Raw genomic sequence first — 15123 nt, 5'->3', positions numbered from 1 at the left:
CTGCAATGTGTCAGAGCTGCAATCTAGATTCTCTGACTCCAGATCCAGTGCTCTTTCCACTATACCACATCTACTGGGAAGCTCACGTAAGTGAGGCAACTGACGTGAAAGTGCTTTATAAAATGTAAATGCCTTACAAATGCTATATAAACGTTAAGGACTATGCCAACCTGCTACCACACTAGCAAAGAGGACTCAGAGACAAAGTTGAAAAAGTTGCTGCATACACAGATCAAAAGTGTCAGGGGCTGGGTAAGGAAGCTGCCCATAGGAACAGAAGAACTTGAAGTATAGGTATCACCATTCCAAAGGCAGATCCGTGAAAATAAACCTCCCACCTTGGTTTTAAATCTTAGACTCAGGATAGCAACCTAATCACTTCAGACATATTCTATGCTAGTCACCTGAGCACAAGCGCAGAGCTGGGTGTCAACCTTAATCTGAAATCAGAGTCTTCTGTTACCTTTAAAGCTGCCACTTATAAAGATGGCTGAGTGGACTTGATCAAAGAGGCTCAGAAATTTCAATGCCCCAATGTAACACCAGCCTCGACTGTCAAGATGCTCTAATAAATGTAAGACAGCCCTAATATTACTAACACTAGACACACGGGTCAGTAATTATCGTTGTACTCAAGACTAGCTAGCTTAGAGAAGTAAACTTCAAATTATCACAGCTATATTTTCACTACTCAGGTTTTCATCCAGCAGAATGCATTCAAGACAACATGTGCACATTTATTACCCTTTGGCAGCACATGGTCTGGTCACAGTGACAGGCAATAGAACACATCTTAGTGTTTCATTAGAGCCTTGTTGTGACCATGGGAGCTTGGCACTATTTAATTCTGACTAAACTCCAAATCAATAACTTGTTAAAGAAAGAAACTGTCACCCTGAGGGGCTACCAGAGTAAAAAGTTACCAACCTCAGCTTGTTTGCACCAAACGCTGATGTTTTTACGCTGGGCTTTTGTGAAATGGTCCCATGCCTTCTGTTTGGAGGCAGAATGGTACACAGCTACTATCTGCTCAACTGCAGCATCAGATCAGCAGTCAAATCAGGTCGGAGTATCATCCAAGGGTGGCAAAAGAAAGGAGAAAAGAAATAAGAGAAGCATCAGGCTTGTTGTATCTTCTCGTATGACACCACTAGGCTATGGTTGTGCTCCAAAAAGGTTACATGTGTTGGGGTACTGCGATCTTAAAGAAGACTCAAAGGCAGAGATATCAGTATGGAGAACAAATAAAGGGAACTCCAGAAGGTTTGGGGTGAAATGGTGACTAAAGTTTTAATATAGGCAGTCTGTATTCATCCAGGCAGGTGAGGCAAGAGTTGTGGTGAATGTGATTTAGTACTAATGACCCAGCGAGCGGCGAACTTGTACCAGCTCCTTCTGACCACAGGTTTCTTTCATAAACTAGCCTTCCAAAATGAGCTTGCATACTTCACTTCAACAGAATCCATCCTTTTGTTATTCTGAGGTATATTTAACCAGAAGCATCAAATTGGAACCTAAGATGAATGGAATCTATTTTAAGTCTATGTAGATGGGCTCGTTGACTGCAGAAATAGAAGTTTCATGGAAGAATACTTGCAAGTGCAGTTCTAAAGCATATTTTCCAGAGTCTCTTAAAAAATGTCAAATGGAGAAATGTGTACAAATATTCTGGTGCTTTTACCTAATCAGTTCACGAGAAGAATAGAAGAGACGGGGGAGGAATAGAAGGACAAGAGCCTCTTCCTGGGTGGGTATTCACAGTAAGAAAATCCAGAGGTGTTATTTTTTTTTCTTTACAGCCCTGATTGTACCCTGTCTATGAATGATTTAAGGATTTATAGTCCCATGATGCTTGCTGCTCTTTTTTCCTATTTGTTTTGAAGTCCTAAAAACATGTGTTTTCTCTGCCTGGATTCTATGCCCATATATATTTTCAAAATAAAAATGGAAAAATGAAAGAACTCTTCCTTAATCCTAATTATGTATGAGTCAAGTGTGGGAAGTCACATATGAGAAGAGTGGGCCTTAATTGTTTAAAAGCCAAATCATAAAACTATATCCTTATTCTTAAGGTGAATATAGTTCCTTACTCAAAATATATGAGTGCATAATTGTATAATATGTTGAACTACAAGCATCACTTGAGAATTTTTCTAATCTCTCTCATTTAAGAGACCTAGGAAAGGATTGGAGTAGTACTTCTTTTTCTTCTTCTTCTTTTTTTTTTTTTTGGTGCAAAAGGGTGGTTTTATTAAAGCACGGGGACAGGACCTGTGGTCAGAAAGAACTGCCAGGAGTAGTACTTCTTTTTGAAAATGGCCATTTTGGGGTGATGGGTATTAAGGAGGGCACGTGTTGTGATGTGCACTGGGTGTTATACGTAACTAATGAATCACTGAACACTACATCAAAAACTAATGATGTGCTAACAGTGGCTAACTGAACATAATAAAAAAAAAGGAAAGAAAATGGCCATTTTGGCGGCTTCCCATCCCGCCCAGTGTCTACAACATCCAGAAAAAAAAATTGAAGAAACAACAGGTAGAAGTAGCAAATTTGGCTTCTATTCAATTACCCTGGGAAACATAATTACACTTTCACTAAAATGTAGTACCTGAAAAACTTAATATGATAATGATGCAAATCTGAAGCAGAGAAGCTTATAAATGCTGATGCTGTATTCTAACTTTAGCAATGAAATACCAAACTTTCCACTGAGGTCTGAGGCTGCTTATAACTTACTTTGAAAACAAGCAAAAGTAAAAGCACAGGATGGTGGTCTAGCTGTTGATGTTTCTAAGGTGCTGAAGGAGATATACCAGCAAAAATAAATATAGGAGGTGCCCACATATATCCCATTAAATTGGAGCTCATGCATTTGGCAATATAAAGAGAGCACAAGGCAGTGAAGAAGGGATCCTTGCCCCTCAACACAGACTGGTTTTGTAGGCCTGGCTCCCTTGCAGAGAACGTGGTGCCAAAGTGAAGCGCCCTCTCACCCTTCTACAGAACTCTGACTTCTACTCACATTGAATGAGAATTCCAGAAAGGGCCTGCTTGAATTTCTCCTTTGCTTCTTCCATGTCTTTCTCATGGGCAGCTTTCTCGTTCACCAGGCGGCGAACGTGGCTGTTGGCTGACTGGATCATAGAGTAGAAGTTGTTGGCGCTGCGACGGTTCACCTCTCCTCGTTCAATCCAGGTGAGCAAGGTCTGTACAGCTTCTGAGAATTTGGAATCATCTGAAAAAAGAGGATTTTTCAAATCATCAAAAGTAACCATGTCTCTACCTACCCAACATGCTGGCAAGGAGACCCCACCATGGCTCGTTGGAAGTGGTTGTTAAATGAACTGCAGAGGATGAAGAGCCATGCGTGCACACACAGGCAGCAGGCAGGCAGGCTGAAAGGACGAAAGACCCAAAATGTAGTCAGACTGGTTGTAGTCTATGAAGAATTTTCAGAAAGAGAATTGGCACGTATTGCATGGAGCACTGGATGTTATATGCAACAATGAATCGTGGAACACTACATCAAAACTAATGATGTACTGTATGGTGACTAACATAACATAATAAAATAAAATAAAACAAAACAAAAAAAAGAAAGAATTGTTTCTTCTTTTTTAAAAAACATTTTCTTTACTGATACAGAGTTTATTAATTAGAGTAAAAGTTTACCGATCAGAGTTTTCACATATTGCAAATTTTTTTTTTTTTTTAAGATTTTATTTACTTATTTGACAGAGAGAGAGAGAGAGAACAAGTAGGCAGAGAGGCAGGCAGAGGGAGAGGGAGAAGCAGGCTCTGCGCTGAGCGGGGAGCCCGATGCGGGGCTCGATCCCGGGACCCTGGGATCACGACCTGAGCCGAAGGCAGCCGCTTAACCAACTGAGCCACCCAGGCACCCCACATATTGCAAATTTCTTAACCTCTCTGATTGTATGTGTGTGCAGGTGTGTAATGTAGGAATTAGCAATGAGAGAACTTCAGAACCCTACAGACCTGTTTTTTTTTTTTTTTTAAGATTTTTTATTTATTTGAGAGAGAATGAGAGAGAGAGCACATGAGAGGGGGGAGGGTCAGAGGGAGAAGCAGACTCCCCGCCGAGCAGGGAGCCCGATGCGGGACTCGATCCCGGGACTCCAGGATCATGACCTGAGCCGAAGGCAGTCGCCCAACCAACCGAGCCACCCAGGCGCCCCAGACCTGTTTTTTTAATAAGGAAAAGTAAACCTGAGTCTTGAATTTAACTTGAATTTGATAGTAACTTTATCCTGGATCCATGAAATTATAGTGTTGGAAGGAGCCTTAAGAAAGAGTTACACGGGTAGTTCTTTAGGCATCAGCACTTGTATTTTTGACCTCTTATAGCATCACTCCTGCATTCGGTCCACAGCCCTGGGCTTTTCACTCAGTCCCAGTCACAATCTATCTTGATGTAATTCATTCTATTTCTACATTTCTCCACATCCTGATTCTCTTGCCTGAGGAACCCTCCAAGTAGATTTCTGCAGCTAGTTAGGAGTTATTCTCTGATGTTAAAATAGTAGTACAGCTTATCCAAAGCTTCTGGTCCAGCTTCCTGTGATAGGCAGTTATATATTCTGTTAGAGGCTCCTGAGAGAGAGAGATCCATTAGCATCCCACTAAAGGCCTGTTCTAGGGTTCCACATCCCTGTCTGGCCAGAAACCCTTATGTCCAGTGGAAATAGCTCTCACTGCGATTTGAACTTCTTGCCTCTTGCCATTTTTCAGTGCAGACATATAATGAGAGGTAATCCTCCCCTTTAGGACAGCTTTTTATTTAATTACTTGCATACAATCTTTATGTCTGCTGCTCATTTTTTGCATGAGGCCCACACACCAGCACATTCATTCTTTAAAAAAAAAATTAAACTGATTTGTTTGGTGTCCTATAAACATGACGTTTTACCAATGCTTTCAGCCATTCCAGCTTTTCAAAATGTACCATTGTTTCTGTGTCTCCACTCTGTGTCTCTCTTCTCTTACAGGAAGACAAAATCAATCCAAATGAAGGATTTCTTAAATGTGTGAATCCGTTAGGTTATATGTTGCAAACAAGTTTGGTGAATGAGACCTATTTGGAAAGTGGAATTAGCAGCATCGTGCTGAGTCTGGAGCACAAGAAGCACAGAAAATTCATACCATTAGAGCCGGGTTGGTATCATCGACAAGATCAATAGGACACCAGCATTCATCCAATAAAATCAACCATAATTAGAGAATGAAAAAGACTGGATTTGAACTACTAACACAGGAGACCAGGCAGGGCAATTAAAGTTAAATTAGAATAATGGCTCTGAGAGTCAAGCAGGGGGAACAGGAACAAAAACTAAAGGGAGAATGGTCTGATTTAGCAATGTTTCGAAGTCTCCATAGTCACCATATGAAATAAGTTGGCCATTTTAAGTGATTAAAGAAGTCATCTTTTGGTTGGTGGTAGCTAAGTCTCTGAGCCATCTAAAAATGGACACTGTGACCACTCTCTGGGCCCCCATTTTCTCATCTGTGGAAAGGGAATTTTTACCAGAGTTTTCCAGAGTGACATCAACTATCATTCTGATTTAGATTTCAAAACTAACTTGTTATCCATAATGAAAGGGGATCCTGACAGGTCCCAAGTCATGAATCACAGCTAAAATTCTCTGATGTAGAAAAGTGGGGAAAATGCATCTCATCCTAGTCATCTTATGTATGGAGAGAAAAACACCATCCCTTGAGGCAGTGCAGGAGTAGAGACACAGGTGTGTGGACAAATTTTTCTGGTCCTTCAGTTACTAGGTACATCTCTCTATCTGCAAAACTCCAACACAAGAAATGCTTAGAATCCGTTAGTGGGAAATTCAAAGGATAACTGCCAACAATACAAATATATCTATTAAATTTCCCCAAAGAAAAGAGTTCTTTTAATCACAAAGCTCAAGTGCTTTCTGTACCTTTTAGTTTTTCAGCAACAATACTGCATTCGTGATCTGAATAGTGGACCACTGGTGGTGGGGATGGTGGGTGCAATCTTTCTTCTTCCATCCTTCTGCGGTGGCGCTCCTCCCTTGCGAGCATACGCTGTTTGCATTCCCACTCATACAGGTCATCTCGAGCCTGTGCAAAATCAACATGGAGCCGGCCTGTGTCCTTCTTGTCAGTGCTAGAGCCCAGGCGAATGCGGTAACCTGAGTGCACAAGAGGGAGAGAGAGGAGTACAAGAGTGGCTCAGTGGGTGAACCACTGTTAAGTACTTTTCCAAGTTCAGTGCTTCCAATGTGGTTGTAGCAGTTTCAAGTGACCACATAATCCTAAATTCTCTCCCCACTACTAGCGAGGTGAACCATCAAAAAACTTGGACTATAGTTTCATTTCTGATCACAGTTTACTATTCTATGGGTTGGGTCAATCTTTTCATAGGAGTTCTATTCCTCTATCTGCCACCCTACCTCTGGCAGAGGGAGGCTCTAGGGGTAATGGTATTAAGAATGAGCCTTATATGGCACCATGGGTTGGAAAGAATGGGAAAAGTAGCCTCAAACTGTGGTGTCTTTGGATAACTTCAGGAGTGTCAGTCATACCACTATATAGAATTTTAATAAACTTTAAATGGATCAGCTTGACATTTCAATTCCCCAAATTGTTTCCTAGATGTATTTGGCAACCCTGAACCTTTTTTCTTTCTGGAAAAAAAATGGATATGATAGGCAGTGGTATGTGAGCCATGTGATATATAATTTGAGATCCTTAAAAAAAAGAGGTAGTGTGCTTGTAATCTAGTGGTATAAGACCAGGATTCATAAAACCAGGATTGAAGTCCATACTTCCACTTTTTGTGCCAGCTATACTACCCAAGTTAAATCTCTTAACGAAAATGTGAGAAACATTTATTAAGTTTTTATTAACTTTTTAAGTTTCAGAAGTGGAGCTAGCTGCTTCCACACACATTTATTTTACTTCATTCTCAGCATAAGCTTGCAGACCAACTCATGCCTTAAATAACTAAAAATATGGAAAATATATATGAAACAATGGTTTTTAAGACATTGGACATTGGGCAATGAAGACAGAGATCACTGAGAGACAAGAAGCAAATGAAGTGATCCCTATGATTTCTCCAGTTTATTACATGGAGAGAGTTTCCAGGCCTTAGGACAGGGAGAGGAGCTCAGTCAAAGCATGGTGATCTCCCTGAGTTGAAGAGATTGAACTAGGAATCCAGGGAGACTATGGCAGACAGAATTTATATGGCAGAGTACTGGAAAGAAGAAAGCTACACAGAGAAAGAACTTCAGAGATCTGCAGAGGGTCCTCCATTATTATTTAGCTGCACATTGATGTCTGTGTGTGTGTGTATGCAGAAACTACCTGTGCATTAGAGGCAACAATCCCTGGAGCTCACATGGGGCTGGGAATAGTTCCTTTCCCCATAAGCCAGAGCAGAAAAAAGGAGAATAATTCACAGAGTATAGAGTAGAGTAGTCAGAAGGGTTTTGCCTTAGTTAGTGGAGAAAAGTGAGCCCTAGACTAAATCCTGCTCTGGTTCTGTTGAACAAAGCTTAAAAAACAAGACCTAAAAGGATAAAAATTTTTCCAAGTTACTTAACTGCATCCCAGAACAAAGTTCAAGAATATTTACAGGAATGAAAAATATATGGTACCAAACATGGTAAAATTCACAATGTTTGGTATCCAATAAAAAAATTACCCAATATTCAAATAAGCAGGAAAATCACAAGAAAGATTAAAAAATTAACCAATCAAAATGGACCCAGAAGTGATATAGATAATATAATTAATATACAAGGACATAAAAACAACTATTATAATTGGATTTCATATGCTTAAGAAATTAGAGAAAATGTAACCATATTAACTAGTAACACAAAAGACATAAAAAATAACCAAAATCAAATTTCTAGAGATTTGAAGTACAATGTCTGAGTTGAAAAAAATTCACTGATAGGACCAATGGCAAATTAGACACTGCAGAAGAAAAGATTAATGAACTTGAAGACACAGCAATATAAGTCATTCAAAATGAAATACGGAGGAAAAGGACTGAAAGAAAATGAACAGAGTACCAATGAGATGTGGGACAACTTCAAGGGGCCTACTATAGCCTAACTGGGGCCCTGACTGGAGAGAGGGGAGGGAATAGAAAAAAATATTTGAAGAAATAAGGGCAGAAAAATGTCTAAATTTAATGAAAACTCAGAGATCTAAGAATTTCAATGAAACTCAAGCACAAGAAATATGAAGGACATTATACCAGGCATATAATAATCAAATTTCTCAACACCAGTAATAAAAAAGAGAATATCTTAAAAACTTCCATAGACTTAAGACATGTGCAGAGAAACAAAAAGATAACATTATATTTCTTGTTGGAAACAATACAAACAAGAAGATAATGAAGTAACATCTGAGAGAAAAACAAAAAAAAAACAACAAAAAAACACTGTCCACCCAGAATTCTACATCCAGGGAACGTATCTTTCAAAAAAGAAAGGTGGAATAAGTTCTTTTTGATACATACAAATGCTGAGAGAATTAATCAGGAGCAGACTTGCACTATAAAAATTGTTAAAGGAAATTCAAGCACAGGGAAAATGATATCAAATGGAAATTTGAGTCTATACCAAGGAAGGAAGAGCATACATAATATATGATTCCATTTATATGAAACTCTAGAAAATGCACACTAATCTGACAGACAGTGGAGCAGTGGTGGCCTGGGGAGAGAAGAAGGGAGGGGTAGGAGGAAGGGATCACAAAAGGAGTATGAAGGAAGCTTTTGGGGGAGGTGGACATGTCCATTATTTTGACTGTAGTGATGGTTTCACAGCTGTATGTATGCATGTATGTGCCAAACTGTATTTTTGAAATATGTGAATTTCATTGTATGTCAATTATTATACTTCAACGAAGCTGTTATAAAGAATGCCCCTTAACACTAAAACCGCTACACATTCTTTTTAGAAATAGGAAGAATACATTTCATAAGCACATTTTGCTAGGGCTCTTTACAGTTTACAATGCACTTTCACACTCAGTCATCTTATTTGATCATCTGAGCCATCAGAAAAATGGCTATTAATGATTATCTTGCCTATTCTTCCAGTATCATGGAGAGGATCAAACAAGAGGATGATATGAAAGCTTGGTATAAACACACGACAGATACTGTGATGCTATGAGATTGGTACATCGTGCACAATGCCAGCTCCCTAAGATGCTCAAACTCCAATAGAAAGAAATGGTTATTTCTACATTCCCAGCCCCTTTTCTAAAGGATTTTTGTTTGTTTTAACCTTTTTTTTTTTTTTTACAATGTGGGAGAATAGCCAACCAATTCAGGACATTTCTAGCACTTATGAGCTTTCGGGGAGCAGGTTCAAATTTAAAGGGCAAAATTTAGTTATTTTCTCATCACTGATGATTGCAATCCCTTCTCCTGGCAGCCTTGAGAATGTTTCCAGGATGTAGTTGCTGCCAGAGAGCCGATTTCAATGATGTTTAGATGGATACCTCCTGAGCAGCATGTCATCTTTTATGTACAACTGTTCAGAGTTTTTCAAGACCTTTAAGTTCTTATTAAAACTGTCTATTGTGGAATGCTCTATTATCATTCCTAAGTGCTATCAAATCTTCTGTATATTTTACAGCACTTAGAAAATGTAATAACGTGGGGGGTGGGAGGGATGGGGTGTCTGGGTGATAGACATTGGGGAGGGTATGTGCTATGGTGAGCGCTGTGAATTGTGCAAGACTGTTGAATCATAGACCTGTACCTTTGAAACAAATAATACATTATATGTTAAAAAAAAAAGAAGAAGAAGATAGCAGGAAGGGAAGAATGAAGGGGGGAAAATCGGAGGGGGAGATGAACCATGAGAGACTATTGACTCTGAGAAACGGAAGGTTCTAGAGGGGAGGGGGTGGGGGGATGGGTTAGCCTGGTGATGGGTATTAAAGAGGGCACGTACTGCATGGAGCACTGGGTGTTATACGCAAACAATGAATCATGGAACACTACATCAAAAACTAATGATGTAATGTATGGTGATTAACATAACATAATAAAAAAAAAGAAGAGAAAATGTAGTAAGAGTATTCTACATCTCAATAGCCAAATTATGGAAGCAGCCCAGTGTCCATTGATAGATGAATGGATAAAGAAGAGGTAGTATATATATATATACAATGGAATATTATTCAGCCATAAAAAGAATGAAATCCTGCCTTTTGCAATGACATGGATGGAGTTAGAGAGTATTATGCTAAGTGAAATAAGTCAGAGAAAGACAAATACCATATATGATTTCACTCCTATGTGGAATTTAAGAAAGAAAACAAATGAGCAAAAGGGAAAAAAGAGACAAACCAAGAAACAGACTTAACAATAGAGAACAATCTGATGGTTACCAGAGGGGAGGTGGGTGGGGGGATGGAGGAAATAGGTGATGGGGATTAAGGAGTGCACTTGTTGGGATGAGCTCTGGGTGATGTATGGAAGTGTTGAATCACTATATTGTACACACCTGAAACTAATATAACACTATATGTTAACTAACTGGAATTAAAATAAAAAAACTTTATTAAGTTTTTAACCCTCATTAAGTTTTCCCTGGCCTGTTGCAACAGGCATCTAACTGACCTCCCCTCCTCCTAGATACTGGGTATCAAAGTTAAATAAGACACAGTCCCTTCATTTAAGGAGTTCATACTCTGGTCAGGGAGACAGATGTGGAAAGAGACAGTTCTAGCATGGTGCTATAGGTGTCATGCTAGGAGGAAACATTGGGTACTGTGGAAGTGCTAAGGAGGGGGTGCCCAGACCAGCCTGAGGCACAGTGGGGAGAGAAGTCAGAGAAAGCTTTCTAGAAGAGGTTATGCTTGAGCTGGAGGTTTGAGGTGTGAGGATGTATATATGGCAGGTGGGATGGAAAACGTAAGTATAGTCAGAGGAAAAAGCATAAAGCACCATGGCACATTCTGAGAACTAGAATTAGCTTAGTGTGGTTAGGACATGGTATGTGAGGGAAAAACTGGGAGATGGTGCTGTGAGGTAAGACAGATAATCAAGGCCCTTAGATGTGACAAGTAAGGAGTTTTGGACAACAGAGACAACTGAGAACTACCAAAGAACTTTAAGAAATTGGGTGCAAACATTCATTTTCCATCTCTGAAGGCAAGAGGGGATAGCAAAAACTTTATCTGCCACAGATGCAAATACAATGACCCGCAATCTCTGCACTGTGCCTGGTGGGCACACTGCTCATAACTAAACACCTACCAGAAAGATAAAGGGCTTTGTCCACCATGTATTCCTCAGCAAAGCGAATGTGACAAAAGTTCTTTTTGCTCTTCCGAATAGCAATGATCTCTCCACACTGTTCGAACACTTCCACAATGATCTGCTCTGTCCCATTTTCAGGAAGGCCACCCACAAATACTGTTTTGCACCCTGGTGGTCGTTCTCGAGTTGCAGGAGGTGGAAGATCTGAGCAGAATTGCAAAAGCAATTAAATTAAATTAAAAATTAAATTAAAGAATTAAGATGTTTGCTTGGGACAGACCTCTTAGAAATCTAACATGTCCCAGAGATAGACCTTCGGTCCCCATCAGACTTTGGCCCTAGTGCCAAAAGCATGTGGCCTCTAAGGCACTCATCTCTGCTCCATAGCACATGGAAATCATTTTATTCAATGATTTGGTGATCATGATGCCTAAATGATAAAGACTCAGACCCATCTGTCTGTCCCATCCAGAGTTCTTTAATTCTGTTATTTTTGCTGTGACAACTCAGCTATGCCCAATTTTCAGTCATTTTTGCTAATAAGACAGTTGGGGGGAAGTCCCACTTACTTTAAATTCTTACTTTCTGGAATTCTCGGAACCAAGGTCCCTGAGAGAAGGGTTGTTTAATTCAGTTTATAGTTACTAAATTCTCTGTTCATGCTTACTGAAAGAACTGTTTCAGAATTAATTTGACAATGATGGGGTAAACATTTACAATAATATTTATGGGTACCAGAATGATTTGGCTGACAAAGTCAGCCAGACTATAAACCATCCTTTCTAGGTTTTTTGTCTTTTGATACCAGTGAGTCCTTCTTCCAATTTCTGGCTGGAGAGGTGAGATCCAGAGTCAATCCTGCAGCATTTCGAGGGAAGTATGAAAGACAGCAGAGAAAGTAAGCTCATCTGGAAAATTATTAACTAAAGTGAGATAAATTTGTCATGGAGAGTCATTAAAAACCTATTTAATGAGGTGATTCTCCCTCTGCTAAAAAAATATGCTTTCTACTCGCTCATCTTATACATAAAGCCTGTTGTATCTGCCAGCCCCGTCTTGCTATTTCTATGTATCCAAGCATTTTCCAAGCAAAATTCTACAGTTCACAGCCCAACAAAACAAAGCATGAGGGTCAAGGGTTTTTTTTTAGTGTGGGTTTTGTATCTGCAAGGATTTATTTTGTGTAATCCATTCTTTCCATTCAGCTCTTCACAATAATTCTCCCAAGATTTGGAGAGCTCAACATAGTGATTACAGCTCCCATGCAAAAATAAATGAGTCTCACTTGTAGAGCAGGCCAAGGTCCCCACTTGACGCTTATCCAAGTTGGCAAGTGGATGATTTGGGAGCCTCCTTGGGTATGAGCATCTCTAGCTTCCTCACTTTGCTACCACTGTCGTCTTATCAGTGTGGCTCAGAATAATCAGGTTCTCGTGATGCTCTCTTCCCCTCTATTTAGTCAATAAAAGAGGTAAAGGGATTCAGGGAACTTACAAAGTTTCTGTTAATTTTAAAAATTTCTGTCATTTCAAGAACTCACTGTATGGTATTTGTTCTATAGGAGAAGTTTAAAAGGAAAAGGAAGATAACCTAGTGAGCAGGAATCTGAAATGTCTTAGTCATGTGCACTGGAGCAATTTGATTTTAGCCAAAAAGGGGAAAAATGAGGTCCAGAATATCTTGAGACTTCTGCTTCTGAGTTTTTTTAGGAAATAGAAGGATTCTAATATCACACACTTCCAGTGATTCTCAACTCTGACAGCATATTAGACTCAACTTAGGAGTCAAACAAAAAATCTTGGGTCCACTCCAATGAGTGATTTAATTAGTTTGGGTGCAGCCTGTGCATTATTTTTTTTAAAGCTCCTCAGGCAACTCTAATGAAAGCTAGGATTGAAAACCTCCTCAGGCAACTCTAATGAAAGCTAGGATTGAAAACTTGGTCTAAACTTCTCATGTTACAGAGAAAACCTTAGCTGAGTGAGGTTGAGTGACTCATTCAAGGTCACCAAATTAGAAAGAGAAGGAACATGAACTTGGAGCAGGTAAACTTGGATTTAAACTTCAACTTAATAACTGTCTGTAGGACCTTGTGAAAATTACATAACCTCTGAGAACCTCATTCTTTCATCTGTAAAATGGGGATACTGTCTTCTACCTTACAAAGATTTTTGTAGGATAATCTACTGTCTATATTGCAAGTGGTACAATGCCTAGCACTTGATAGGTTCCCAATAAATAGTAGTTATTGTAGTGTTATTATTATTTACTGTTATAGAACCCCGGTTTCCTGATTACCAATCTGAGGCTTTCTAAAGCCCTACCACAAGTCTGGAGTGGAGTGGTAGCTTAAGACCTGGACTTCTAAATTCCCAGCTCCTTGCTTTATCCAGATCTTCAGATAAGGCTTGGTTTGGGAAGGAATCACTCTTCTCAATAGAGGAATCTACAGCTGTGAAGACACATATAGTTTTGACCATGGAACACAGAGCCATGTTTTCAAAAAAAGGGCTTTAGCCAAAAATCCTGTTTTAGAATCCTTCTGAAGTTTACTATTTAAGGAATTTGATGGTAAAGAAACTTTTTGTGGAGCAAATGATCACCTTTTTACATTATTTAAGTTTGCTTAGTTAGGTCTACCTTTTGGTCCACTGAGAGACTCTAAGGAATGTCTGGTTACTTTGCCACAGTTACATATAACACTGAAAATACAAAGGCTTTTTCCTTTAAAAATTCTGCGGGATTTAAAAATTCTGTGATGAAGTCATCACCCTATTCAGATGCTGTGATTATTTTGTGGTAACTGCTAAGTAAGAAAGCATAAAAGCCACTAAGAGTGGGGTCAAGAATGCTGGGGTTTATTTATTTTCCTTGGGTAAATGTAGAAAGCCTCTTCGATAGCATTCGCTGAGATTTAGGTGTATGCCACTCAACAAGGCAATGGGCTGTACTGTCTTCCTTAATGGATAGTACTTATACTTTAATTAGCAGCTCAAAGCACTTTGCTGTCTGGGCCTGGTTTTCTAATCCCACTGAAATATAGTGATCTGGGCACAGCAATGATAACTCCATAGGAGAGCAAATTCAAAGTTCACCTATTAATCAGGTAATGTGCTAAACTCTCTTAACACCCCAACCACTACTCTGGATAGAGAAGAAAACTTCATGTAAAATGATTCAAGATAACTGAGAGTATAAAGAACTTTAATCTCTGGTAATGGAAAAGGAGGAGCTTCTAGCAACTCTAATTACAACTAAGCACCTACTCTGGGGAGCTCTTTTGGGGCAATCAGCATTAAGATCGGAGTCACTGCTGATCTTTGAGAAGTGAGGTAGGAGGCAGCAAGTGGCATAAACCACTTGCTTGTTTCTTGCTTTTCAAAGGAGCGTCAGATATCACTCCACTGGTTTGGCAGAATTTATGTACTGCAAAGTCTTTGAGTTGATTTTATTAGACAGCCCAAGACTGAAGGCCTCCTAGACAATCAGCAGGGGCCAGATATATTTTAATGTAATTCCAACTGATTGGAAATAATCAGAAGACTGGTGAATCTTTATTACTTCTCAATTTACCCACTTTCTCTAATTTTCTTTATAGAACCCAGCCCTAGGAGCCAAAATGAGGTTGGACTGTTCTGAAATAGTAAAATGAAAAAAATTGCTTTTTTTTTCTGGCTCCCTGGGTGCTTTCCCACATCCCCGTACATAGCAGGTGATATTCCACCATTTATTCCACGTTTCCTGTTAACTGGACAATAGACTCAAAATGCAACCTCTCCATGCTGAAGGTCTATCAGCTGAAGTGGGAGGAAAACCAA

The 15123-nt window shown here is 39.4% G+C and overlaps 1 protein-coding gene across 13 annotated transcripts in view; it reads right to left on the bottom strand.

Annotated features, from left to right (window-relative positions):
- The window catches only part of ENOX2 (ecto-NOX disulfide-thiol exchanger 2), a 261430-nt gene that overhangs the window by 31860 nt on the left and 214447 nt on the right, over window positions 1–15123 (bottom strand). For 12 of the 13 annotated variants that reach the window (XM_081808251.1, XM_081808256.1, XM_081808257.1 and 9 more), the window contains 4 exons: window positions 11303–11509; window positions 5958–6191; window positions 3029–3241; window positions 928–1034 (listed from right to left, as the gene is read on the bottom strand). In XM_081808251.1, the coding sequence (XP_081664377.1) occupies window positions 928–1034; window positions 3029–3241; window positions 5958–6191; window positions 11303–11509 (761 nt within the window). Of the gene's footprint in view, window positions 1–927; window positions 1035–3028; window positions 3242–5957; window positions 6192–11302; window positions 13207–13244; window positions 13612–15123 lie in introns of those variants that run through there. The other variant, XM_081808263.1, reaches the window with a different exon arrangement.

The sequence above is a fragment of the Leptonychotes weddellii genome, chromosome X, assembly GCF_054177405.1.
Source record: "Leptonychotes weddellii isolate Sample4059 chromosome X, ASM5417740v2, whole genome shotgun sequence".
NCBI lineage: Eukaryota > Metazoa > Chordata > Mammalia > Carnivora > Phocidae > Leptonychotes > Leptonychotes weddellii.
This window is presented reverse-complemented; position numbering and strand designations above follow the sequence as displayed.